Source organism: Fistularia commersonii, chromosome 11, assembly GCF_037954325.1.
Source record: "Fistularia commersonii isolate RoL2024-O1a breed Wild chromosome 11, RoL_Fcom_v1.0, whole genome shotgun sequence".
Taxonomy (NCBI): Eukaryota; Metazoa; Chordata; class Actinopteri; order Syngnathiformes; family Fistulariidae; genus Fistularia; species Fistularia commersonii.
The window spans coordinates 169,461-195,161 of NC_141294.1; the positions used below are offsets into that span (position 1 = coordinate 169,461).

The 25,701-nt window shown below is 51.0% G+C and overlaps 1 protein-coding gene across 2 annotated transcripts in view; it reads left to right on the plus strand.

The window, feature by feature from the left end:
* Nucleotides 1-25,701, plus strand: part of col14a1a (collagen, type XIV, alpha 1a) — a 137,584-nt gene that overhangs the window by 97,165 nt on the left and 14,718 nt on the right. For both annotated transcript variants that reach the window (XM_086155966.1, XM_086155965.1), the window contains exons 34-40: nt 4,940-5,098; nt 6,854-6,931; nt 8,068-8,154; nt 11,853-11,906; nt 16,474-16,569; nt 17,209-17,262; nt 23,466-23,519. In XM_086155966.1, coding sequence (XP_086012092.1) covers nt 4,940-5,098; nt 6,854-6,931; nt 8,068-8,154; nt 11,853-11,906; nt 16,474-16,569; nt 17,209-17,262; nt 23,466-23,519 — 582 coding nt within the window. The remainder of the gene's footprint in view (nt 1-4,939; nt 5,099-6,853; nt 6,932-8,067; nt 8,155-11,852; nt 11,907-16,473; nt 16,570-17,208; nt 17,263-23,465; nt 23,520-25,701) is intronic.

Here is a 25,701-nt window from a genome sequence, read left to right on the forward strand (position 1 = left end):
CATCACGTCTTCATCCCCTCTATTGCCTTCACCAACATGTCCATTGAAGTCTGCACCAATGACCACTCTCTCATCTCTGGAGATATTCTGCATCACTTCATCCAACTCATTCCAGAACTTCTCCTTCTCTTCAGATTCACATCCCACCTGTGGTTCATAGCCACTAACAACATTGAGCATCACACCTTCAATTTCCAGTTTCAGACTCATAAGTCTATCTGACATTCTTTTCACCTCCAGAACGTTCCTGACAAACTCCTTCTTCAAGATAACTCCTACTCCATTTCTCTTCTTGTCAGTACCATAATAGTACAACTTAAAGCTGCTCCTAAGCTTCTAGCCTTACTAGCTTTCCACCTGGTCTCCTGGACACACAGTATCTCCACCTTCTTCTCTACATCATGTCCACCAACTCTCTACCTTTTCCTGTCATAGTCCTGATATTCAAAGTTCCTCCTCTCAGTCTCAGACTCCTTCCTTTCCTCTTCTCTCTCAGCTTCTGAACACACCTTCCTCCTCTCCTTCTTTCACTTACAGTAGCCCAGTGTCCATTGGTTCCCTGTAAGTCATCGGTACCGATGGAGTTTGTTGTTAACCCGGGCCTCGACCGATCCGGTATGATCTGGTTATTATGATTGATTCGCATGTTTGTTTTGGCAAAAGTTTTACGCCGGATGCCCTTCCTGACGCAACCCTCTGCATTTACCCGGGCTTGGGACCGGTGCCTCCCCGAGGCTGCATTTGAGAAATAAAATGTGATAAAGCGTATTAATTTCAACAGAGAAACAGGACTCACAGCTGTGGCACTTTATAACACTGACGTAGCATCTGGGCGAGGCAGGGGAGGGAGGGGGCCGGTGGACGCATCATGAAAATGACAAACACCTCCGTCCTTCCTTCTCCTGGCCGACCCTCTGTTTTGCCGATGCATCAGAAAGTGAAATGAAGTTGTGCGAGCCGCCTCGGCCCGGCTCTGGTTGTGCGTTCCATGTCCGAGAGCGACAAAAGAGCAGTCGTCGATGACTTTCGTCCTCGGCCACGACTGTAATTTACTTCATCTGACTCTGAGTTTGCCTGACACGGACTCGCTGTGTGCAGGCACCAAGGAAAACTGTCTTCATTGGATTTTATTTCTGTACCCTTGTATGATTACAGTATTTTTTCGGTTGTTGTTCCTGAACCCGACCCTCGGCACGCCATCACTGCCTCTTCACCAAGCACCACCCTGCTAATCGCACTGAGCTCCAAAGCCCCATTAATGCATATATGTATGTATGTATGCGGTTCTGAGGTGGATATTTGGTTGAACGGTCACTTCTGACTTCCTACTACTGGTAACTTTGGATCTTCGGTGACTGAATCGCACTTCTTGTAAGTCGCTTTGGATAAAAGCGTCTGCCAAATGATTGTAATGTAATGCAGTGTAAATAACCACGTACGGACATGGGACTGCATTTGGTCTTCGTGGGATTGAGGAATCTAGTAGATGCAAATAGAGAATTCAACAACACAATCGAGGCCCGCTTCGACTTCAGCGCCAAATGAATGTTACAGGTATCGGCACCCGTCCACATGGCCACACACACCAGAACTTGCAAAGGCCGCCTTCAGACAGAAGATTTTTAAGAAGCCCAGCTTGAATTGGGCTCCTGCCGTCGGCCTCGGGGAACTTCTGAGTGTTACATTCTCACCGGCAGTAAGGGACGGCGGCAGGGAATGCTGTGATAGCTTCAGGGCCGTGAACCTCAAGAGCCACACTCCAAAACGAAGAAGAGGAAGGTGGCACGGACAGCATGGAGAGCAAAGTTGCCACGGCGTTCATGTTCTGCACAGCCTGAAGAACGACCAGGGGCTCTCAGAGAGGCTGAAGTCACGTTTTGCAACAAGAGCCGCTTCTCTCCGTTATTGTTGCAATTTGCAAAAAAAAAAGGGGACTGAAATTGGACCACAGTAGCTTTTAAAAATGGCGCACCGCCAGTCACCAAGTTGTTATGGAACCATGGGAAGACCCTGCCTCGGGGTCGCAGCTTGAATGGCTCCAGGAACATCTCTGTGGAGGGTCTCGCTCATCCGGTCGCGGGGAATTCTTGTGGAAATCTTTTCGTCGTGGCAACAGGTCTGGAATTTCTTCGCTTGAAGACTCATCCAAAGGTGGCTCGTTATGTAGACGGAAGTCTTATGTATCCAAGACTCGCCCAAAACCCTGGCAAGCTCGACAGGTCATTGGAGCTGAAGAAGCCTTCGGGACGAGGGCTGAAACATCTTCAAGTCCAGTTGCTACGACAAGAACATTTGGACAAGAACGCTTCTAGGAACCGAGGCACGCGGCTCCTCCGCTGTCCGAGCGCATGAAGAAAAGGCGACCCGTCCCCCGGCGAGAAGGAGCCAAGGTAGCGTGTCGATCGTTGGCGGCTGCAAAAAGCGAGGACAACTTTTTTTTTTCAAAATTTCTCTAAATGTTTCCCGTGTCATTCGAAGGTCCTCCTCCGCCTCCAGCTTTCCTTTAGCGTTTCATGGATTTAAGTTAATTGTGAGCTCGAAGCGGAGCGTCTGAACGCGGTGGCATTTCACAGCCGTTTCACCGCAGACGTGCAAACGCCTCCGTCTGTATCCGACACGATTCAATATCAACCCAGCCGGAGCAGATTCTGAGAAAAGTCCCCCTCTTGGGCAGGTTTACCACAAAAGATGGAAAAACAAAACAAACAAAAGAAAAAAAAGGGGGGGGGTGAAATTCTCCTGGAAAAGCATTTCTCGCATGCCTTTTCGACGTTCCAAAAAGACAAAAAAACACTTCTGCGGCTGAAATAACTATTAAAGACACGTTGGAATCGGCTTAATGTCGCCTTCCATCATCTCCGTGTTTTTCTCGCTGCACAGAAATGAAAGGAAATGACAGTCGCGACTGATGGTGCTTCAAAATAGTCCATTCACAATTAAAAGGATCCATTAGATTGAGGATAAATCAAAGATATGTGGAGCTAAAGGGGAGGATTAGCGGTCTGATGCTGAGCGACACAAAGCTCGTTATTATCTGGACGCTCACCCTGTGATTACCTGTTCACTGACCATAACCAGACCATAACCAGAGCTTGTTATGTGTGGTCCGCTCGGAGCCGCGGGGATAGCAAGCTGTGTTAGTAGTCCTGCGGACGAGGCTCAACAAGTCCGCCCACACACACACACACACACACAAACGCAAGCCTATATTAATTTCCTACCTGATCCAAATATAGTTAACGTGCAACCTCTGAATGGCAGAAAATAGCAGCAAAATTTCCCCCCTCTTAATTTTTGAATTCCCGTATCACAAATGTAAAGCCTGGCTGCGGGCGAGGTGTGCGGAGCGCAGGGCCGAAGCCCCAAAGAAATTAGAATTTAGACGTGCCGACATCGACACACCAATGGAGAACGACTTCTAGACAAAGAATAAAAGAATAATTGGACCGGCAAACACCGGTTGCATTTGGCAGTTCGTGGCCGAGAAGTGTTACATCTCGCAGTGACTGGACCGGAGAAGTTTCCTGCTCCAATAACAGCCGAGATGGAAAAGCTCCCCGGCTCAGGGTGAGAAAATGTTTTAAAGTGCATTTTGTTTCTGACTGAAAAAAAAGGAGAAAAAAAACACATTACTTTTGAAAATAATCCAGCATTTGTTTTATGGAGGCTGAAAAAAGACAACATACAAACTATGGGTAGCCTCTGAAAAAAAAGGGCCAATTAAATACATATGTTATGATTGCACATCTTTTTTGATTTTCTTTTTCCACAGGAGTCACAAAAGCTGCTATTATTATAAGCAAATTCTGCTTTTGTGCACGCCATTTCTCTTGATTTCATTCATTTGCCATCAAACCATTTATTTCCACGTTTGGTGAAAACGTTTCTGTTCCACGATACGAGCTGCCAAATGAATTTTCTGCAGTCGGGTCACCCAGCGCCTGCACGCGGCAGCGGCGTTGATGGTTTTCAGATGTTGCTATGACACCAAGCGGTCGTCCCAAACCAACCAGACCAGCATCGCCGTTGTAGTTCGCTGACGGCGGTGACGTCGCTATGACGGCAGTGGCGACTCTCGACAAGACGACCGGGGGGGCGACTTGTGCAATGATGACTATTTAAGGTGACCCATGAAAGAGGTCGATTGACACGTTGGACAGCTGACGTTCGTCTCGCCGAAATGACGCAGCAAAACAACTTTTAACCTGTAGGTGGCGATATAGACACGAAAAGATTCCCTCTAGCTACATAAGCATACACAAGCACGCGGGAAATCCATCTAAGGTTGTTGACCAGTGACATGATCTACATTGGCCAGTGGATTGACATGGAAGAATTGTCACTTTACCTTCAGATATCAGTGAACATGCAGAGAGAAGCCTGTTAGCCCGTACGTACCTGCCCTCCTGCAGCCCATGGGAACGCAATGAGCTGCCTGTTTCTGGAGGGGAAAAAAAAGGATTTCACATGGGAGTCTATTGGAGAACCCGGGGGGGATTTCAACCGGACCGGAAACCACCCCAAAAAGGGGCGGTTCCCCACACACACACACACACACCCAAAGAGGCGGTTCCCCGCAGAGCGGCGCTGCACTCTGACGGGACGTCACTGTCAGAGACAGCTGCTGCAGCAGCGCTAGAACGGGATTTTAAAATGTTAAAAGTTGGAATTCAAAGTAATGCCAAGTCCTTTCTGTGTGTGTGCGTGTGTCTGTGTGTGTGTGTGTGTGTGTGTGTGTGTGTGTGTGTGTGTGTGTGTGTGTGTGTGATGACAGAAGGTCCCCATCTTGTCCTCTACAAACTTAAACACCGCCTCGCAGCCTCTGCCCTTTGGAGGCACTTAAACGCACCGTCCAATCAGCTGAAGTGGAAGTGGGATGCTAAAGATGAGCGTTGTGTGTGTGCGGCTTCAAAAGTTGTGATCGTGTCTCGTCCCGCAGCTCCATGTGACTGTCAGCAAGACGGCCGTGAAGATCGTGCTGGACTGCTCTTTCGTCGGGGAGAGAGTCGTGGGTGCGGCGGGGAACATCAGCACGGACGGCGTGGAGGTCCTGGGTCGGATGGTTCGCTCCAGAGGCCGCCGGGAAAACTCCGCCTCGGTCAGTGTGCGGCAACACGTGCACGCCGCGTGTTCGCTTCCCCATCACAGAGTATGGAGGCCTTCCGGGCAAACGGCCGCCGAACGGATTTCTGGAGATGTTTTCTAAGCTTTGGGAGTGAAGGTATTTGCCTGCGGGCCACATATTGGCCGGCTGCTTTAGGAGATAATGGCCTCCTTCACGCAGACATCGCAGCGATCGGTCGCCGGCACGCTGAAATCCGTTCGTCGGGTTCCGGGGAAATTTCGAAGTGCTCTTTTTGTGGACGGTGGCTATCGTGCAGAGATATCCAGGGCTCCTGGGAACTCGGGGCCACTAATAGGAATTGAATAGTTGTGACGGCTCCAAAGAAAATAACTGACTGAGAAAGCGAATATGTTTTTCTTAAAAGAACATTTTCTCGGCGTAACCCCAGACCAGACGACACTGGCTGCCTCTTTGCAGAATGTCACAAGTATATTTAGATACGTCCTGTCTCGTCATAGCGAGCGTTGGATTTCTAGGCGAGCCGAAAGTTGATGTGAAGAATAACAGTTGCAGGTCTTTAGCGGGTAGGTTTTCATCTCGGCGCTTCACATCGAGCCTCGTCGGCCGCCGATCTGGGTTAAAACACTCGGCGGCGCGTCCGTATCTCTCAGGTCTCGACATTAGTTCCGGTTTGAGTGAAACTTTCCAGCCTTTTAAAGTCTAGGGCTCCCCGCGGCGCTCTAATAGCAGGACTGTAATTACAGGGATAAGATGGTTTCACACGGGCTGCAGGGAGCCTTTCTCCCTCTATGAAAGCAAGTAAAAAACCTTCAAATTTGCATTTTCCGTCCCGAATTTCCTCGTTAAACAGGGCCGTAGATACAGTTTACGGTAAATCGGTTCGGAAACGACGGCTGAGGAGTTGAACTTAATTGAACCGATCTCAGACGGATAAAAATCGAACGCTTTCAAAGTCCTAAAAAAGATGCGGAATTGGGCGAAAAAACGACATTTGCAGAGCCTGGAGAAATGTTTGAAAAGTGAATCATTCCTTTCATCTTTGGAGGAAAAACTCCTACAGCTGCTCTTTTCACTGGAAACCAATGGAGGGACCTCATGCTGGCTCAGCAGGGCTTCCTTTAAGATGTTTATTTTGTTATTTTGCTCCAATATATCATGGTATGGTTTTCATATATCCTCATTTGTTCGGTCGGGGCGCTCGTGGCCGAGGGTATTTGGCCCGCTTATCTATGCAACCCGCAGATTTTGAAAAGATGCACGTTCAGCCCTCAGGACGGTTTAAGTGACGGAGAAATGGATTTGTCTTTGCTGATAGAAGTTTGCAGATGAAGCGGCAGAACTCAACCTGGGACGCTGTTTTCCTGCTCCGGCGGGTTTCTCCAGAACCCGGTATTGCGTCCGAGCGACGTGGTTTCCCAGAACGTACGTTTGATTGATATTTGCTTCAAAGCGAAGGGAGACATCTGGTTTCTGGGCAGTTTGAAACGAACAGCGGCGGCCGGACGCCGCTCCTCTCGCTAAATAAACAGTGCATGCGAGCGCAGGCCTCGCCCTCCGAGCCGAGGGTCAGAATAGACATAAAACTGGCCGGAGCGAAAGGACCAACCTGCGGCCTGTTTAGAATTTTAGACAAACACAAATCGTGTCAACGTGAAAAAAAACAGAAAAACAGAGAGAGTCCACAAGACCAGGCCTCACGAACTTCTCGAGCTCCGAAATGTGCGGTTACTGATTGGCGTCTGAACCGAGGCATGTGTGTGTTTACAGTTCCAGCTCCAGATGTTCGATATCATTTGCAGCACATCCTGGGCCAGCAGAGATAAGTGCTGTGAGCTGCCGGCGCTGGTAAGAGCCAAAGAACACACGCTTTGTACGCCTTACCTCTTCTCCTCTCCCTGCGGCCGACACACGCAGGCACGCACACACACACACACACACACACACACACACACACACACACACACACATTCCCCTCCGACGTGCAAGCGTTGGTGCTGCAGCCTGACTGATAATTAACGTGATAATCGTGGTCATGATGGAGCGACGCCGCAGCGACGGCTCCCAAACCGCAGCCAAACCGCTGTCTGTCCGTATGAGCGGCTGTTAGCGCCGGCGTTTCTCCGTCAGCCCTTATAGCGTCTGTGGTCAGGTGGCTGGTTTCACCTTGAGAGGCTCGTATTAACTCCCGAGCAGCTCCGCCGGCAAACATCAGCGCGCCTCGGCCGTCACTTGACCCTTTTAGGGCCGTGACTCCTTTTTATTTGATTATTAGCGGAGAAGATGCTGGTCGCCCGAGCGCCGACCCGAAGAACGGCTCCCGCCGTGAGCTGTGGGAGAAAAAGATGCACGGAACGGTGTCGGCGCAGAGCTTTGACCCGATCCGGTTTACGTCGAGCAGAAAGATACAGTAAGACGAATGAACACTCGCTGGATTTGTCGCTTCAAGAAGCACGATCGGGTGTTTGTCTGCAGACACCGACCGACTTGGTCGGATGCGATGATAGGTAAAATAGCGCTAACGTCGGTAAGCGTTCACACACACACGCACGCACTCGCAGGACGACGGCTGCAGAGCTGTGGCTCGCAGGCGGGGATCGAACCGACGACCCCACGCCGACGCTACCGACTGAGCCGCCCCGAAAATTGAAGTTTCACCGTCGTCACCCAAAGTCTGTCCATTTCTTGTTTTAGTCCCTCGGACACAACGAAGGTGTGGATGTTGGACGTCGATCCCTCTCGAGTTTGTAAAAAGTTAAAAAAAAGGATTTCCTAAACTTTTTAATTTTAGAGGGCTGCAGTTTTTGGATTTGTTTTGCTTCCCCTGGACAGACTATTGGAAACACGGTCAGGGATAATAGAACCTCTGATTTTGACGGGCCGGCGCCGTGATATGGGCCGACAGCTCGGTCGGACTCCGGCGTTCCTCGGTCGTTAGCGTGTAATTCCCATCATCTGTCTTACCGTTCATCCGTGTGTTTCAGCGAGCCGAAGAGCAGTGCCCCTCCATGCCTCACGCCTGCACCTGCTCCCAGGACAGCAAGGGACCCCCGGGACCCTCCGGACCCCCGGTCAGTCTTTGATGCTTTTCAGTGTTTTCCCGCCTTTCTCCCCACCTGCCGCTCATCGACGTACACCTCGCCGCATTCGACCACCCGTCCGTCATTTATTTATTCTTCACCGTCGCTTCACGCCGCCCGCGCCTTCGCTTGGATCCCGTTGCCTCGCATCCCAAAAAATCCAAAGAAAAACCAGGTTCCGTTCCAGAGGAGAGCGCTTCGGCTTCCATCGTTTGCAGACGGCGATTCTCCGACCGGCGGCAGATAAAAATGTGCTGAGCTGACTTCTCAATCTGAAGTCTGATGATTCGATTTGAATAAATCAATTTTATGATTAGGTGTCTGCCTTCAAGGGGGCTATTTAAGTCCCCAGACTTTCCTAATCATACCGCACACACACGGCGCTCCACGCCCAACTCGCCATAACCGCATAGATGATGATATGTGTATCGTTTTGGACGCCGCGCTATTTGATCGCCGCCATCCTCGCCAGGGGAACGCAGTCGGGAGGCTCCGGGTTTCCGACGCGACGGACAAACGACCTCACGGAGACTCGTAGACGAGGTCCAATAAAAGCCGCACCTGTTTGATAAAAGTTTAATGAAAGCACTATCGGACGAGGACATCTGTGCTGGGCGGCTTTATGGAGGCCGCTTCGCTTTCGATCTGAGGCCTTTTAGCAAAAATACATCTGGGGGGCCTTCCTGTGTGGGCGGGGCTCCGAGGGTTCTCCCTGTGTGGGCGGGGCTCCGAGGGTTCTCCGGGTTCCTCACACACAAAAACACACAGGACGTTCATTGACAACTAATTTATATTGACCTGTGAATGGGAGGGTGAATGGCTGTGTGTGTTTGTATGACCTGTGAATGGTCGTGTGTGTGTTTGTATGACCTGTGAATGGTCGTGTGTGTTTGTATGACCTGTGAATGGTCGTGTGTGTGTTTGTATGACCTGTGAATGGTCGTGTGTGTGTGTTTGTAGCAAGACTTGGATCAAAGTCAGCGCGCAGTCAAAAACCAAAATGGGTTTCGGAATCACTTCTATCCTCCCAGAGGTTCGTGATGTCAAAGCCACTGGGCGGATTTGACAAAACCCACTGAAACACAATCTCTTGACCGTTTCCTGCTGGATTTGCTTGGAAAGAATCGTCCGCCTGTGTCGCCGTGAAGTAAGATCTGAAATCCTTGATGTAGGAACGTGGCGGCGGCCGCATTCGTCTCACGCGGCGGCGAGTAAAAGCCAATAGTCTGCGAGATGAGAGCGAGTAAAGCAGCTCATTTGCTTTTTGTCTATATTCCCCTTTTTTCTATTTCTCTTTCTCTTGATCCTCCACTCTGTCTCGGCTCTCCCGCTCGTGTTCTCCTCTGTTTTCCCGGCCGCTCCCCGAGCGCCGTCTCTTTGTCCTCATCCGCCCTTTGATGCCGCCGCTCCACGCCGGCGTCGTCGGAGAAAGTCATTATATGCCGATTCCATTTATCACGGCCGATTACAATCCGCCCCAGTTCGGCCGGCTGTCCGACGAGCCGCTTCCGCCTCTTCATCTGTGGAGTCCATGTCCACGGGCCACACTTTTTCCCTTTTTAAGATTTCATCCGTGCGAAAAGCCACCGGTGCAATAATGCCGCTGCTCCGTCACACAGATTGTGCTATAATGAATTCACTTTCACAAATGGAGGTTAAATCGCTGCGAATTTCCAGGATTTAGGAGCTTTTTTTAAAATGATTTCTCCCCTCATTGCACCTGCTGTCCTCCACCTTTGTTTTTTTCTTCCCCTCCCTCCTGAAACCGGCGTCGGCAGCAGGACGTCACGTTAATATTGATTGCATTTCTTCCATTTTTACCTCTTTCTCCCCCGTTTCACCCCAATGTCTGCAGCTCCCTCTCCTTATTTCTGCTGTACGCCTGGGCGTCGGCCCCTCCCTGCGGGATCCCGTCAGTCCAATGGACTCTTTAGATCATGTTTTAAGTGTGCGTTATACCGGAGGAGGGTCGTCGTCGCACAAACTCGCGGGCCGAGCCGTTTGTATTCGGCGCGGAGGCTGATTCATCTGCAAGGTGTCCTGAAGATTTGCAAATTTCCCAGAGAACGAGGGAAAGAGGAGGCAACTTGTGGCGAGAACGTAACGGTAACAAACGCTTATCGAGAAGAATCGCCGAGATATCATGCGATTGCGAAAGCGAACCCGGCCGAAAGCTTTTTGTCGTCCTCGTCCTCGAATGAAATCCTTGGTCCGGACAAAAGGCCGTCTTGGCAAACTGGTGTCGGAGCTCGGCTTGTTATCTGTTCCACTCTTATTGTTACAGCGGAGAGCACAGTTGTGCTGTTGTTCCCCCGAGTTCCTTTCTGTTTGCGCTCACCCGGGAACGTGTGCTTTTCTTCCGTCTTTTCGCAGCGGTCGGCCTCTTCGGTTTGGGAAATCCACGAGTCACGTTTGAGCGAATATTGATTGCCGCGAGCCCAATTGCAATCCGCGCTGCCTGATTTGGCACGGACTCGGCTCGATACCCGACATCAGTCGGCAATCAATTTGATATTAAGGAAAGCAAAATGCAGCACGCCATCTCCATTTGTTAAAATTGAATTGTCCCCACGCTGCTTTAGATCCTAGTGTTTAAAAAAAAAAGGTAAAATTTCCTTTCGCATCAAATTGCTCGGTGTTGATAATAGCGTTGTGTTTCTTTTTTTTCCAATCACCATTACAGGCCCGTGAAAAATCCAATCGCGATCCTCGTATTGCTGCTGTTGGAAGCCAATTTCAGCTCTTTTGCAGCTTCGCCCCAAAACTCCATTAAGATGTGAGGTCCCTCTGCCGGGAGGGAAAAAAACACGCCAGGTTTAAACGTCTGAAAACAACAAACCGAAGCATTTTGGAACGGCATGATTTATCATGAATTATAATCCCACCGATCCCGAAAATGACTCCGATTTCTGAATGAGAGAGTGAACGGTTGCACGTCTCTGAGTGACTTGTGAGTGGGAGTGAACGCTTGTATCTATACAATATTTGAAGGAAATGTGTGTGTGTGGGTGCACGTCTGTCCACGCCTTTTGCCGGTGCCATCTGGGATCCGGCCTCTCCACGACCCCGACCGTAAGACAAGATGTGGAGGCGATGAACGAATGAACGCCACGGATATTCCCGAATGTTACTATCTTCAACACGTCTGCCCTCGAGCCACTCAAAGGTCTTCATGAGCGTTAAAGTCGAATTAAACATTTTGATGTTGTCGTTCCCTGTCATGGGATGCTGATGATAGGAATGATCTGGACTCTTCCCACGTAGTGCGGCCCCTCCCGGCCCCGAGCCTCCTCCGCCTCCCGCCTCCCGCCTCGCCCCTTCGCTCCCGGGAGGAACCCTTTCAGACAAACACAGGAAGCGGATGTGTGCGAAAATTGTCTGCGCTAAGCAGATGTGCGTCATTGTTCCCCGCCGAGGTTTCGGGGCCAGGTGGGTCGTCCCGGGCTCTGCTGGGCTCTGCTGAGCTCAGGCTGCCGCCGCTGCTCTCGGAGGCGGTGCCATAAAGCTCCCGGCGCAGAGGCGCGGTTTACGGCGCGGCCCATATTGGCCATCCGTCCTTTCCGGCTTCATTCCACCTTTACGACGTGAATCCAGCGCATAAGTGCGGGGACGCTGGGGCCTTTGTTTTTCTTTGCCTGCATCACAGGTTGCATATATTGATCTTGTGCTTTTTATTTTCCCTGTTTCAGGGCGGTCCGGGCATCAGAGGAGCCCGAGGAGACAGGGGAGAGCCAGGAATAACGGTTAGTCAAATCTTCATCTGGGATGACGCCCGCACACGTACATTCACCTCTTTCGATGTATTTTTTGGCTTATTACGCACATTATTCAACACCGGCATCAAATCAGAATTCGGTGGCTAAAAGCACGGAGTTGGTATCTGATCTTCGTCCTTCCGGTGAGAGACAACGGGGTCGGATGAAACCGCCCACCGGAGGCTGCCGGGCTCCCAGCGCTGCGAACATTCGCGAGCTTTATGTTTCCCTGAAGTTATGAGCTGTTTAGCCCACACCTCCGTCCCCGGGGAGCCGCCGGCCCCCGTCCTCTGTTCTCGCCACGGTTAGAAGATGAAATGGAAAGTTTGGAGCGAAGCAACGACCCCGGCTCACAAAGACACTTTTCAGAAGGGCCTCCCACTTGCGTCCCCCCCCCGTCCTCTTGACTGCGCGTGAAGCACCCGCGGGTCCAGGGTCGGTTTAGAAAATATCACGGCGGTCCTCCATTCCGGCCGGCGACGCTCGCCGTCTCGCCGGCGTTCGAAAAAACTCCGCTTTTCCCTCGTCGGCCGGCTCCCGCTGTTATCGCGCCGGAGTTTAGTTGCAATGAGAGGAAACAGCCGGCGGTGGCAGGCGCAGCCAGGGCCCGGCACCAAGCCTGATTTATTGAAGGTTTGCACGTGCTTGCGCCAAAAACGTGTGTAAACTTTGAATGTCATGCAAGCCGGTCCGCTTCCAGTCACACCATCCCGTCCTTCAAATGAGTGAAAGAACAATTTAATATGTTTGCTGAAATATATTTGCGGGCCCGCGGCATCACGCGCCCTGGTTGGTAAGAGAGCAGCAGAGGGACGGAGGAATGGGTTCAGTTTGTGTACAAATTGCGATTTTCTAACCCTTAACAGAATACAGTGCTTGTGACGGCATCTGTAAAGCTGTGCTTTTATACAGAACGTGCTAATCGGTCTTTTTTTCTTTGGGAGGCTGGGACTATTGCAACATAACAGAGACCTTTTTAACTTTCCAAGGCTTCACGCCACTGAGAAGGGGGTGGTCATGAATCAACAAACGGGTGTGTTTTGAGCGAAGCATCGATGAGCCACCCATTGGCTGTCCGACTGCTGCGCCGACACACCAAACCGGAACCGGGAGTTCAGTTTTGAATAATGCGCGGTGATAAAGGATCTTTACGGAGGTAAAGGAAAATGTAAAGTCATAAAATAGCCTCCGCCAAACCTCCCCGATCGCAGCTCTGCTCAAAAAAACAAAGACAGAAAGTTACGTGCTCGGCAGATCAGGCACATCTGTGCCCACGTGCACGCGTGCACACCGGCTACCATATCCATTTTTATATGCCTTTTATAACCGCTGTTTGCTGCGGAAAAGCCATAAATCTCTCTCAATGCCGTATTGATCGCGCTCCGGCCTATGAGAGCGGTTCTGACACGCCCGCGGCGTCCCGCCAGGCTGCGCACAAAACCACGGCGGTGGCGTCGAAGGGATGGATCGGACGTGATCGACGGCTGATCAGTTACAATCCCTTCTGGTGCCGTGCGTCCCACAAATACCGTTGATTCCCCGCTTCATAGACCCTGCGCTTTAAACCGGCTTTGGCCTGAGCTGAAATCAATGCTCGTGTCTTAAATAAGATGTTTTTACGTCACGTCCTTGCACCAGTACTTTACTAACAGGATGGAGAGCGCGTTGGATCGAGCAGTAACACATGTGAGGCTGGAGCTTTGCCATCATGTGAAACCTGCAGGAGTGGCCCTTTTCTGCTATTCCTGCATTCATTCTCAACTGACGAGGCAGAACATGCGATACAGTTAATGTGAGATCGGATGGGATCCTTAGCGCTGTTGAAAATGTCTTCGGCCCGGAGAATCTGGAGATGATGTGACATCTGAGCGCTTTCACAGAATCGTCCGGGTCCCGCCGCTTCTGGCGGGGCCTCCGAGGTCAAAGATGGATGCGTAAGAAAAGGTTGGCGATCAGCTGCGGCGCCGGCGGTGTCTCACACTTGGATCCCGGCAGAAAACACGCTAAAAGGCCTGCTCTTCTTTCAGTGCCTTCGTCCTGACGGCACGCGTGCACAGAAACACACGTGCTTTTATGACCATTAAACCGGGCCGGCCGGGTCACGCCCGACCAACCCTGCGACATTTGCGCCGCCGCAGCCTCTGACGGGTTTTTTTGAAAAGCTGCTCGCTCTGCTTCTCCTGGAACAAATGTGCGATTAAACAAATTCAAATCCATTCCTCGGTAAGTCCTTCCCGTTTATCACTAATGCAATGTAAGCGCGGATAACGGGCGCTTCTAAACGGGGCGGTTGTGAAACAGACTTCACACCGATGAAATTCCCAGTCAACATATTCACCTCCTCAGGAAGTTCAGCGATATTCATCACTTACCCAGATGTGGTGTAACTTATTTGAGTTCTGTGTTTTCTTTCATTTTCCCCTCCGTTCATGTGAATCCGATTCATTTGATTTAGCTCGTGGATACGAGCGGCACGAAGCCAATGACTATAGCGTTCGGTGCTGGCAAAGAGAAAAAAGTTGAATACACACAGCGGAGATAGCTTTGGATACCTGAAGGAATTTCTCTTTCGGACGCCAGAGTGCCGCTCGTATGCTTGGATCGAAGGAGCCGCTGCGCTGCCAGTTTAATTACAGACGGGCGGATAAATGTCCAAATCTATTTCCTGTTGTAGGTCTGACTGTAGGATCGGCAAATAATAGCAAAAAACCCCAAGTATGTAACGATGGCGGCGGTTTTGGTCTCAGTCCGATGGGTGTTGGGCAGTAGAGTTCAGCCTGGAGTGAAAACAGCATGTGATTGAACCGCATGAAGAAGACGACCCGACAATCGTAGCCGTTGCTTAGAATTGGAAATCCGCAGTCCGACGGTACTTGGAATCCCCGCCGTTCGCGGGTCTTTTATAAACTCGCCTCGTCATGGCCGGCGCGTGCTCGGAAACGAGAAATCGAGCCGGCCTTCTGTTACGGAGTGCAGGTCGAAGTCCCACGCCATTCACATTTCACACAAAGTGACTCTGTAACTGCGGCACTTTTTCCCTTAACGCTGCCTCGTGGCTCCGTGTGCAATCAACCAACACAGAACCGGAGGCACCGAAGAATTCCATTATTCTTTGTTTTCTTGTTTTTGTCCCTTTCCCCTGTTTTTTTTTCTGCACCCCCCGACGGCTCACTCCCTCCGACCTGCCGCCTCGCCTCACACACCTTCCCACCACGATGCGATGGAACGTAAATGCGGTACGGCTTTAGCTGGAACACCGAACAGCAAGACTCCCCTGATGCTCAGGAGAGGCGTGTTCTTTCCAAGCATGCCTGACAAAAAAAGAGCAAATGCTTTGTAAAATTCAGCAGAAAAAAAGTAACTGAAGAGTAAGTATAGACTTCCTCGGTCTATATTTCCTCTTACTCTTCCTTAGCCAGCTACATAATCGGTCTCATTTCGAGCGTACAATTCATTTTGTCAGAGTGGCGTCAGGAGAGCACAGCCTCCGAGCCCCTTGTCGTCCCTGGTGGGGTTGGACCGGCTGGAGGACGAGGTCCCGCGGGAATCACATCACTTCTGATGCTTGCAGACGGAGAGCAGGGAGCGGCAAGAGGTGGAGGTTTGACCTGGAGAGGAGAGGGATGAACCTTAGCCACTGCAATACACACCGCTGGGGTGCTTTAATGAGAGGGACGGCGAGGCTGCAGGGAGAGGACATGAAGAACGTTCAGGAGTCCAGTATTCAGGGTCAACAGTCCAGAGCAATGGAGAGGGTGGAGAAGAGGTGGAGAAAGCAGGTTGGAGGAAAGTGTCAGGGCTGAGGAAAAAGAGTATGAAAGGAAAGGAGGTGTAGAAGGTGTAGAAGGTGTAGAAGGTGGGAGCGGCCACGGGATCTGCTTCGGAGACACCGAGGAGAAGACGGGAGGCGGCGCAGGGTCGGTCCTCTGGATCGGGGACGGGACCGTCTCGGACGGTCTGGAGTTCAAGGTCAGACTGAGACGCTTTGGCCGGACAGAGGAGGGTCGGAGTTAGATCTGTCCAGAAGGATGCTGAGGTTGCACCTGGCAGGCAGGAGGTCTGGAGGAAGACCAGACAGGAGGCCGATGGATCGAGGGAAAGACGACGGTTAGAGGAAGGAGGACGTTGGTCTGGTGACACCTGAAGGGAGCGGCCCGAAGGGAAGGAAGGCGTTCGCAATCATCCAATCGGCTGAAACCCGTCAACTCCACCGAGCACAGGTCTTCTCTGGGTGCCGGCGTGGGCTCTGGAGGGCTTCCTCCAGGCCCTGAGGTTCCTGCTGCAGTCTCAGGGTTGACTGAAGACGCAGGAGAGCCGGAGCGAGCGGATGTCCGGAGCCGAGCGCTGGACGGGCCGGGACCTGGACGTGGACGTGGACGTGGACGTGACCTTTCACACAGATCGACGCTGAGCTAATAAATGCAAAGTTATCTTTCGCCAGGATCAGAAAATGACGGATGTCGGGAAACAAAAATATATCACAGTTCAAACTGAATACGTGTGAGAAAGCTCCTCCTGGAACATCAAACCATCAAACACTGCTTTTCCCCCTCAGGGGCCTCCAGGGCCTGCAGGAGAGGTCGGCCCTCCAGGACCAGCTGGACCCTCCGGTCCTCAGGGACCCAGCGGACTCTCAATCCAGGGGCCTCCGGTAAGACGCCTTGTGTATGTGTGTGTGTGTGTGTATGTGTGTATGTGTGTGTGTGTGTGTGTGTGTGTGTAGGAAACCCAAGGAAACATCTATCAACAGAAGGGAATTGAACAAACTTTAATGAATCACAATAAGTTGATTCACTTTCCTGCTTAAAAATAAATAACCATAGTAACAGCGTGAGATGGATGTGTTAGCAACAATATTACTTAGAGAACACACACGCACACACACACACACACACACACACACACACACACACACGTCACATGAACTGCCCTACGTTAAAAACAGTTCCCAATGGAACTGCAAACGACCAGATAAAACAATGAAATCTTCACGCCTTCATATAACAGGACAGAATCTGAAATTCTCCAGCCCCCCCTCCCTCTCTCTCCATCTCCATCTCTCTCCCTCCATCTCCATCTCTCTCTCTGTCTCTCTCTCTGCCGTCGGTTGTCAAAATGAGAGCTTTTGGAGTGAACTTTGCAGGGCGCCGTCGAGCACCTGCCAGTAAAAGCTGTCAGATCCCGGCGTCGGGGTCTCGGCCAAAGCGCGCCGAGGATCTTATTAAGCAAACTAATGTGGGTTTTCACGCTCTCGAGCGGCTGACATGTAATGACATTGTTTGCCTCGCAGGGCGCCGGCGGGGAGAAGGGAGAGAGAGGAGAGACGGGGCCGGCCGGACAGACGGTAAGACCTTCACCCGAACACTGATTTAGAAGAAAGACAAAGAGGTGAGGCGTGACGGGACTCCTGGGCTGATGTCGGAAAAGGGAACGGGAGGACGGGCGTCGCTCTTCTCATTTCTGTAGAATTGGGTTTTGACAAAGCCAGCTGTGTGAGACTGTTTATCACCCTCCGTTTGTGCGCCCGCCGAATCCAAATCATTCGGATTATAAATTATGGCCGATGTGCTTTGGATCTGCGAAAATACAACTCTCTGCCCTTTTCCACACACAAGTGAGCCGCCGCCAGAACGTTTCATCTTGTGTTTGAACCGTCGGTTGTCCTTCGTGGAGTTCAGCCCTTTAAGACCTTCGCTTTTCTACATTTTCTTCATCTGCCTTGAATATCCACCGGTTTACTTTTCAACATCTAGTGATGAGATGGAAACATAAAAACTTGCTATCTTTAAAGTGGATTTTCATTGACAAACAACAGTCCCATATTTGGGCACCATTTTTAGATAAGATAAAATAAGACAAAACAAGAAAAAATAAAATGATAATACTTTATTGATCCCCATAAGCGATAGTCCTTTGTGACAGCAGCTGAACAATAACAATAAATCTGAACCTGAAAGAGGAGACGATTAAAAAAGGACAAAGACGACAACAAAGAGAAAGAATCTTGTCACCCTGTCTGCGCCCGGCGGGGGGGGAGGGGGGGAGATGGGGGGGGGGCTCCACCGTCGTAGAAATAGCTTCACTTGATTCATTGCAACGGTTCACATTGAAGTCCAGCGAAGTCCTGGAGTACTTCTTCTATTCGGCCTCAAAGGGAGTGCGTGGCGGGTCAGTTTAGGGAGTTGAAGCTCCGCAGGTAGAAATCCTGCCGCCGTGACCGTCAGTCCCTGCTGAGCGTCACATTCTTGGGCTGTAATTTATTTCCCTGGTTCTGCTCTCGCTGGAGTCCAAAGCACTGTAGAAACCCCTGGACGGGACGAAGCAAGTCTCCAAAAAAGAACTGGGGGTCCCCCACCTGCGCCGGCTCCCTCTGGAAGCCGGCGGAGGATTGGATTTGTTTCCAGTGCCTGAAGGTCGCCGACCCAGCCCTCCACCCTAAAACAGTGGAGTCGTCATTGTTCTCGTTCAAAAACAAATACAACCCTAAACCTTCGCCCTCTGACGTCCGCGGAGGGAATGTGTCGTCCATCCTTGAGGATATGAAGGCACATTCATCGTCTGCCTTGATAAAGGCTCGTGGAAAATGATCATCTCACACCTGCTCACTACTAAACACTAGTGTTTAGAGTTTTTACTCTCAGACTGATTTTGCAACGAGTGAATCTTACAGGGTCGCTTTTACAAGACGACCACTCCACTCTTTCAGCCACTTTTCCCTCCGTACCGTCTTTCGGCAGGTATCTGCAGAGCTTCTGCTATTCCACTCCGTCTCTTCTACGTCGTAGCGTGGACACGTCCTGCCGCAGCTCCGCCGTCCCTCCTCGTTCTGGACGCTCTGTCTTGACCGGGACGTCCTCGGCCGTCCCGTTCATCCGTACCGGCCACAAATATCGCCACTATCGCTCTGACAATGTTTGTCTGCAGGGTTTCCTGCTTCCGGTTTTGTCAGAGCTCATCTACTGCCTGTCGATGGCACAGGCTGATCTTGACCAGCTCAGATTACAACTGAGATGGCGGGAGCGCGTCGTGACTCCGAAAATTTCCAGTTTTGGTTCGACCCCAGCGTTGAAATTGGACCTTTAAAGCTGCGTAAAGGTTGTGCCCCCCCACCACCACCACCCCACCTCCCCGTGGTGGTGATATTGCCGGGTCGTCCCCACAAAATGTTACCTTTTATCAACCTGGTGAACCAAAACTCATGTGAGAGGAGACTTTTATCGTCTGGTAGGTAAGGCGGACTCTTTCCTGGAAAATCCAAGTGAGCGAAAAAACTATTTACACATCCAGTATTTATCTGGCCGCCGGCACCCGTGTTATCTGAGGGCCGGAGCAAATTTAATGCAACGAATGCGGATCCCTTAATGACGTGGAGAGCAGATCCGCTCGGGGGTCTCACTGAGCGGCTTGACCTATCGCCGTGTCGACCGCTAGCGTGGAAAAGCTCATTTATTTCACATGAACTGGAGCCCCGGTTCTAGAGCCAAACTCCACTTCCCGGTGAGAAAAAGACCGACGTTTGGTGTCACGGCAACTTCTATTGTCCCGGCGAGCCTTGGGACGAGCGCACGGCCAGATTGAGGGCGGTAATCCTCTGGGGAGGCAGGCCATCTGGAAAGATGAGTTAAAAAGCATGAATTTGGGATTGACAGTCACCCAGTTTAAGTGCAGTGCAGCTGTGTGTTCGCCCACAGAGCGCCGTGATCTCATGGGAGAGTCCCATGGCGCCCTCTACTTTCCCGGCAGGTTGCCATCGTGGCCGCCGCCCCGATCGACGATCGCACGGCGCAGAGGAGCGTCGATCCGGCTCGGCGGCCACCCGCTTCCCGACCTCTGCCATCATTTTCACATTTGTAGGCCGTTTCCTTTCTGCCGGCTCGTCACGACACAAACCTAAAGTCCCAATAATGACGACGGCGATCGTTTTCTGAGGACGTATTCGGAGAAGCGAAGAGGAAAGCGGAACACAGATGTGATGTTAGTCATGCGCTTCGCGCTCGATTCAAACGTCGGCAGCACGCAGCCAGCGATGCGCGTTGGATGGCAATCCTACAATACTTTTGTGACAAATGAATCCAAATGATTTCCTGTGCATGAAAAACACAAGTTAGTGACACTTCTGTTTTATTTGCGTTCTTATTTCTTTCTGTACCGTTAACTCCCGAATTAAGAAGCAAGACGGCCGACGTGACAGTGAAGTCAAATTGTGGCGATGCGTCTGTCACTTTAATATTCCCCTCTGAAAACCCTTCGCTTTAATTGGTGTCATTTGTTGTTGTTGTTTCGATAAGAGCGATCAAAACAACCACCGGGTCTTTCGGGCAGCGAGGGTTCGGCCGCGTGGCCCCGGTAGGAGAAGGAGTCGCGTCTGGAAGCCGGCAGGAGCTGCAGCTCCAGATGCAGCACTATCTGCTGCTCCCGCTGCCTGCAAAGTCCCATTAATAAAAGCTGGCAGTGCTGCCCCGCGCTGCACTATGTTACTGAAAAATAATGTGCTATGTCAGAGCGGAATAACAATGTGTGTGTGCGTGTGTCTGTGTGTGTGTGTGTGTGTGTGTGTGCGCGTGTGTGTGTGTGTGCGTGCATGTGCGTGCGTGTGTATGTGTGTGCGTACGTGCTGCTCGGAGAGGGAATATCAGAGCTTCCAGGGCCCTGTTGTAATATATGAGGGACCACAGAGAATATCACAACTCTAAGACATCAATTACCTCTCTCACTATCTCTTTCCATTTTCTTTTCTCTCTCTCGCCCTCGTTCCCCATCCGCCCCCCCGCTCACCCCTTTCCCGCTCCTGCGTTTCCCCTCTTCCTCGTCTCTCGCCGCTGTAAATACAATGTAACCTTGTCATCAGCATCTCCTCCGCCTCTTTTTCAATTTGACAATGAAAAATGTAGGTCTGTTTGTGTGTCCATCTTTATCATCATTCTCACTTTCATTCTGTGTGTGTGTGTGTGTGTGTGCTGGCGCGGTGGGGAGGGCAGGGGTGTGCAGCGGCTGCCTTATCAAGTAATAATTTTTGTTTTGTCTGCAAGGGGAATATATAGTGTGTGTGTGTGTGTGTGTGTGTGTGTGTGTGTGTGTGTGTGTGTGTGTGTATTTGTTTGTTTGTGAGCGTGTCTGTGATTTAAAGTTTGTCTTCTGCAAGATCCCTTGCCAATGAATTGTTGTCCCCCATCTTTCTGGAGCTTGATCGTGTGTGTGTGTGTGTGTGTGTGTGTGTGTGTGTGTGTGTGTGTGTGTGTGTGTGTGTGTGCGTGTGTGTGTGTGTGTATGAGAAAGAGTCTGTTTGTGTATTGGTGTTCTCGTGTGCGTCTTCCTCTTTTTTTAAGCACCGACATGCTTTGGTTCTGAGCCGCAGTGTTGGACTGCGAGACTCGTCCCCTTCAGACCAGCTCTTTTTGCATTTTAAGGGACTGTTTTGTGTCCACAGTGAAACAACAGCATCAACTTCACGATGCTTTTTGTGGAAGATGTGTAAAGTATGAGCAGCTAACTGGAATAAGAAACTGGCTCCATTTATTGCTGAGCCTTTATTTTGCATCACGTGTTCTGTTTGCATGTGTTTTCTGCGCAGCGGCTCTGTGGTTGCCGTGGCGCTTCACAACCTGAGCGTCCGGCTTGAATCGGACCCGGGACTCCTGCCGAGGCCCAACAGCAAGCGGGCGGTTCATCAGAGACCCTGAACTGGCCGGACGTGTGAACGGTTGCGTGTCTGCGTGCTTCCCTTCCACGGACTGGCCGCCGGTCCGGGTTAAACCCCGCCTCTGACACGGGGACGGCGAGAATAGGCTCCGCCCCCCGGAACCCTGAGTGCAGGATAAGCTGTATAAATAATGAACGGATGAAGGTGTAAAGAGCACATTGTTAAAGAAGGGTTTGCGTTCAAAGTCATCCTCGCCTTTGAAATGACCCTGTAAATCCACGTTTAGCAAGAGAAAGTAGAAATAGCGTCGAGGACCACAGCCCGGGGCTCGGTAGAAGGGGACAAACATTTTTAGCAATTAAAGCGTGACTCTGAAAGGGCGGCGCCCCGACCCCCCTGACCCCCCCCGACCCCTCCAACCCCCCCCCGACCCCCCCGAACCCCTCCGACCCCCCGACAGAAGCCACATTGAACCGGCCTGCCAGGGAATTAAATGGGTTCTTCTCCGGCCTCCGCCGCAGGGCTGCCGCTGAGGCCGGGTCGCTTTTGCATAATCCTTCTCAAAACGGAGGGGAGCGCGAGGAGAGGTGGGGGGGCAGACGGCGTTACGCCTCGGCTCCTGCCTCTCGCGCACGTGAAGCCTGGCGGAGCCTTTACTCGCCCAGATATTGCACCCACTTAACGCTTCGCACACTCTTACGGACGGGAGAATGCGCGTCGGGCGAAGTCTAAACAAACGGGCCGGCATTAATCACGGGAGGCGTGTCCTGGGCGACCCGGGCTCTGCTTGTGGAACCTTAACGCCAGTAATTGTGCTGTTTTATGGGCCGTCCGCCGCCGCACACATAAATCTGCCCGCCGTTTAATTTGTGACAGCGTTTTGGAATTGGCTGAGTGAAGTGACCTGCAGCGAGGCGGATGAAGGGGAAATGGGGCGGGAGACGGAGCGGCGGCCGATACCGGGCCCGCCCGCCCTCCACGGGGTCAAAGGTCGATTCCTTAAATAATCCCATTTTTATGCCCGTTACTTTTCCCATCATGTGGCAAAGAGTCTGAAATGTTCCTTGTGCCGACACCCATCGCTGGATAGAATACTCCAGCATTTACCCAAGTAAATGCAGACATAAAAGCAGAAACCCGGAGTTGACATTTTTATATTTTAGTTTTTTCTTTTGTTTATTACATGAAGGGGTTTATTGCTGAAAATACACTCTATGGTGGTTTATTAGGTTGGGGACAATTTTACATATGATTGTTCGACTCATACTGTTGTATATTTTTTTGTGTGTGTGTGTGTGTGTGTGTGTGTGTGTGTGTAAAAGTATTATATGTTGGTTTATAATGAAATGAATACGAAAACTGATGCAGGTAAAGATGTAATATCAGTAAGATGGACCAAAAAATACTACTTTTACCCTTAAAATGGAACTAAGTGGAAGCAGAAGGTGCAATTGAATAGAAATGCTTTGTCAGAAGTCGTCCTCGTCCAAAATCTGTGTAAAGCTGCAGTAAATGAACGCTCGCCGAGTTGTGTTTGTACTGTGTTTTCTGTGTCTATTAATGTACGTATGAATATTGATCACGATGTGAACACTGATGCCTGCGGTGTGTGTGTGTGTGTGTGTGTGTGCGTGAGGCTCTGCTGCGTATCACGACCATGATTAAAAGAGTTGTGTTGTTGGCATTAGAAGCCGTCGTCAGGTGAAAGCAGCTCCTGGCGCCTGGGAAAGGCTTCACGCCACATGAATTCCTCCCGTTTGGCGGCAGAAAGTCCACATCAGCAGTTCGACTGCAGCTTTTCTAGATTTAATATCTCCAGTCAAACGCCCCGTGACCTGCTGCATGTTATATTGACCACGACCAGAGTTGTGCCGGCCACTTAAACCTGCCCGGTGTGTTTGCTTTAGGGTGTTCCTGGAGGCCCGGGCTCCCCCGGCAGGGACGGCCCCCCGGGACTGAGGGTAAGCAGAGCGCCTTCTTTTCCTTCTCTAACAGCACGCGGTGAATCTCTTTGCCTGCATGAGCCACGCACACGCTGTTGCGAATGAAATGATATTTATCTGAAAAATCTGTTTGTTTTTATAGTATCTCGGAGACGGGCGTTATCGTGTAACGGGAAATAACGGCGGAAGTAATTTGCATCACTCGGCAGTAATTGTATTTTTCTGCTGACGTCGCCGCACTCGGCAAGCATATGGAGAAAAATGGGCTCGTCTTCAGGAATGTAGACATAAGCCATGAAGATTCTGCAGTGTTATGCAGTAAATGGTTATCACTTATGTGGCGCTTTTTCAATCAATCTCATATTCACACACCGCACGCTAGCTGGGCTAAGCAGGCTAACCAGGCTAACTAGGCACTTTGGCATGCGTTACATACTGTGTTATACGTGATATCATAAAAGTAGGCGCGTTATAGGATTACAAGTAAAACGACAAGCAGTATCTATTGCCAATTTAAACTTCCTTTTTCCAAATATATAGGCTGATGTTTCATTAAAGGTACCAAAGATGCTAATACGTTATACAATTGCTATTGAATATTTTATGGCTCCTAACGTCGCTTTGGTTCAACATCTCTCGGTAAAATCAACGCAAATGAGACGTATGCGGGCTTCAGAATGAAGTATCTCAGGCCCCGAAGTATTCATGAAGGCCTCCGACAGCGAGTGTATGGCGTTCTGTATTCTGATACCATAGTATCAGTATCAGGTCGACGGTGGACGTGCGACCGCTTCTCGCACAGCTACTCTGCGCTGTGTTTGTGGGAATTATCCATGGACGATTTCACTTTATTTCAACCTCGACTATGACGCCCGACTATTCTGCGCCTTAGGAGGTATCCGCCACTGAACCCGACCGACAGAGGAAGATGCGCACCAGGTGAAAGTGCAAGGGCGGGGCTAAAGCTTTAAAATACATAAAATGATAATGCTTTTCATGTAACACCGCGGCCTTCACTCGGGGGTGAACGCAAAAAGTGCTAATGCTAATGTAGACTGAATTTGATCTTATTTCATTCGCGCCTCAACTCTGATAATTCAGAGCTGCTAAGATCACCGCTAAGCTGAAGGCTAATGTTTTTTCGTGAGCGTTCCCGTCACATGCTCATACCCGCAAACCACGAGCTTTGTGTTCACGTCGTCTGTTGTTCTGATTCTGGCGACACTGGAGAAAAAAAGCCGAACAAACGACCAAACCTTGAGCGAATCGGCAGCGCGGCGTCGGACCGGCGAACCGCTCTCAGACGTCCTGCACGTCACCGTGCACGTCGTCTTTTCCTGGCTTCGAATGGAGGAAGGCTCTCCTGTTATGGAGATACTTCAGCTCCACCACGAATTTTCAATTTGTCGTCGATTGAAGCCGCGACGGGACAAATGTCTCGATGACTGTAACGTCGAACCCCAGGGGGCTAATTAGAACCGGGCTTCCGTATGAGACGGTGTGTGTATCTGAAACCCATGCTTTTATTATCGAGCAAACGAAGCGGGGTGGCGTTTCTAGCCGCGTGTGCGACCCGATCGCCTTTCAATAGTATTTTCGGCAGATGCTCCGAAAGCGGCGCGGACGGGAGACGCTGGAACGCTGATTCGAGCCGACTCGCCGGAGGTTACCAATGCATTTGACGGCATTTGGTATGGAGAGCGGAATAAAACAGATGAGACGGTAATTACGAGCAAATAGGGGGATGGTGCTTCTTGATGCTTGCGATGCGTCCGCGCTTCCACAACAAAGCGGCGCGGGGAAATCAGACGGTCCCCGGGTGTTTGATTGTAAAGTTTATCCTCGCCGCGCCGCTGCACGGCGCCGGCCCGCCGCCCGAAACCAAAACAAGCCCGCCTCGGCCGCAGGGGAAGACGAGCGGAGCCGCCGCTAATTTAACTGCTTTTCTGCAGCTGTCCAGATCTCGAGGGGAACCATCAAGGAAAGACGTATTTCTTTCATTTTGTCGTCGTGCTTTTATCGCCTCCGACCGAGGCGTCCTGCCGGAGAAGTCGTCCCAATTATTATTATTTTTGACCATTTCCTGTTTCCCCCTGCGCCCGAGTCCCGGGGCGTGTGAGCGCATCTCCGCTGTAACGTAGAAACGCTCGCCGAAAACAGAGCGCAGATACAGATAGCGTGTCAATTATGCGGCGGCGAG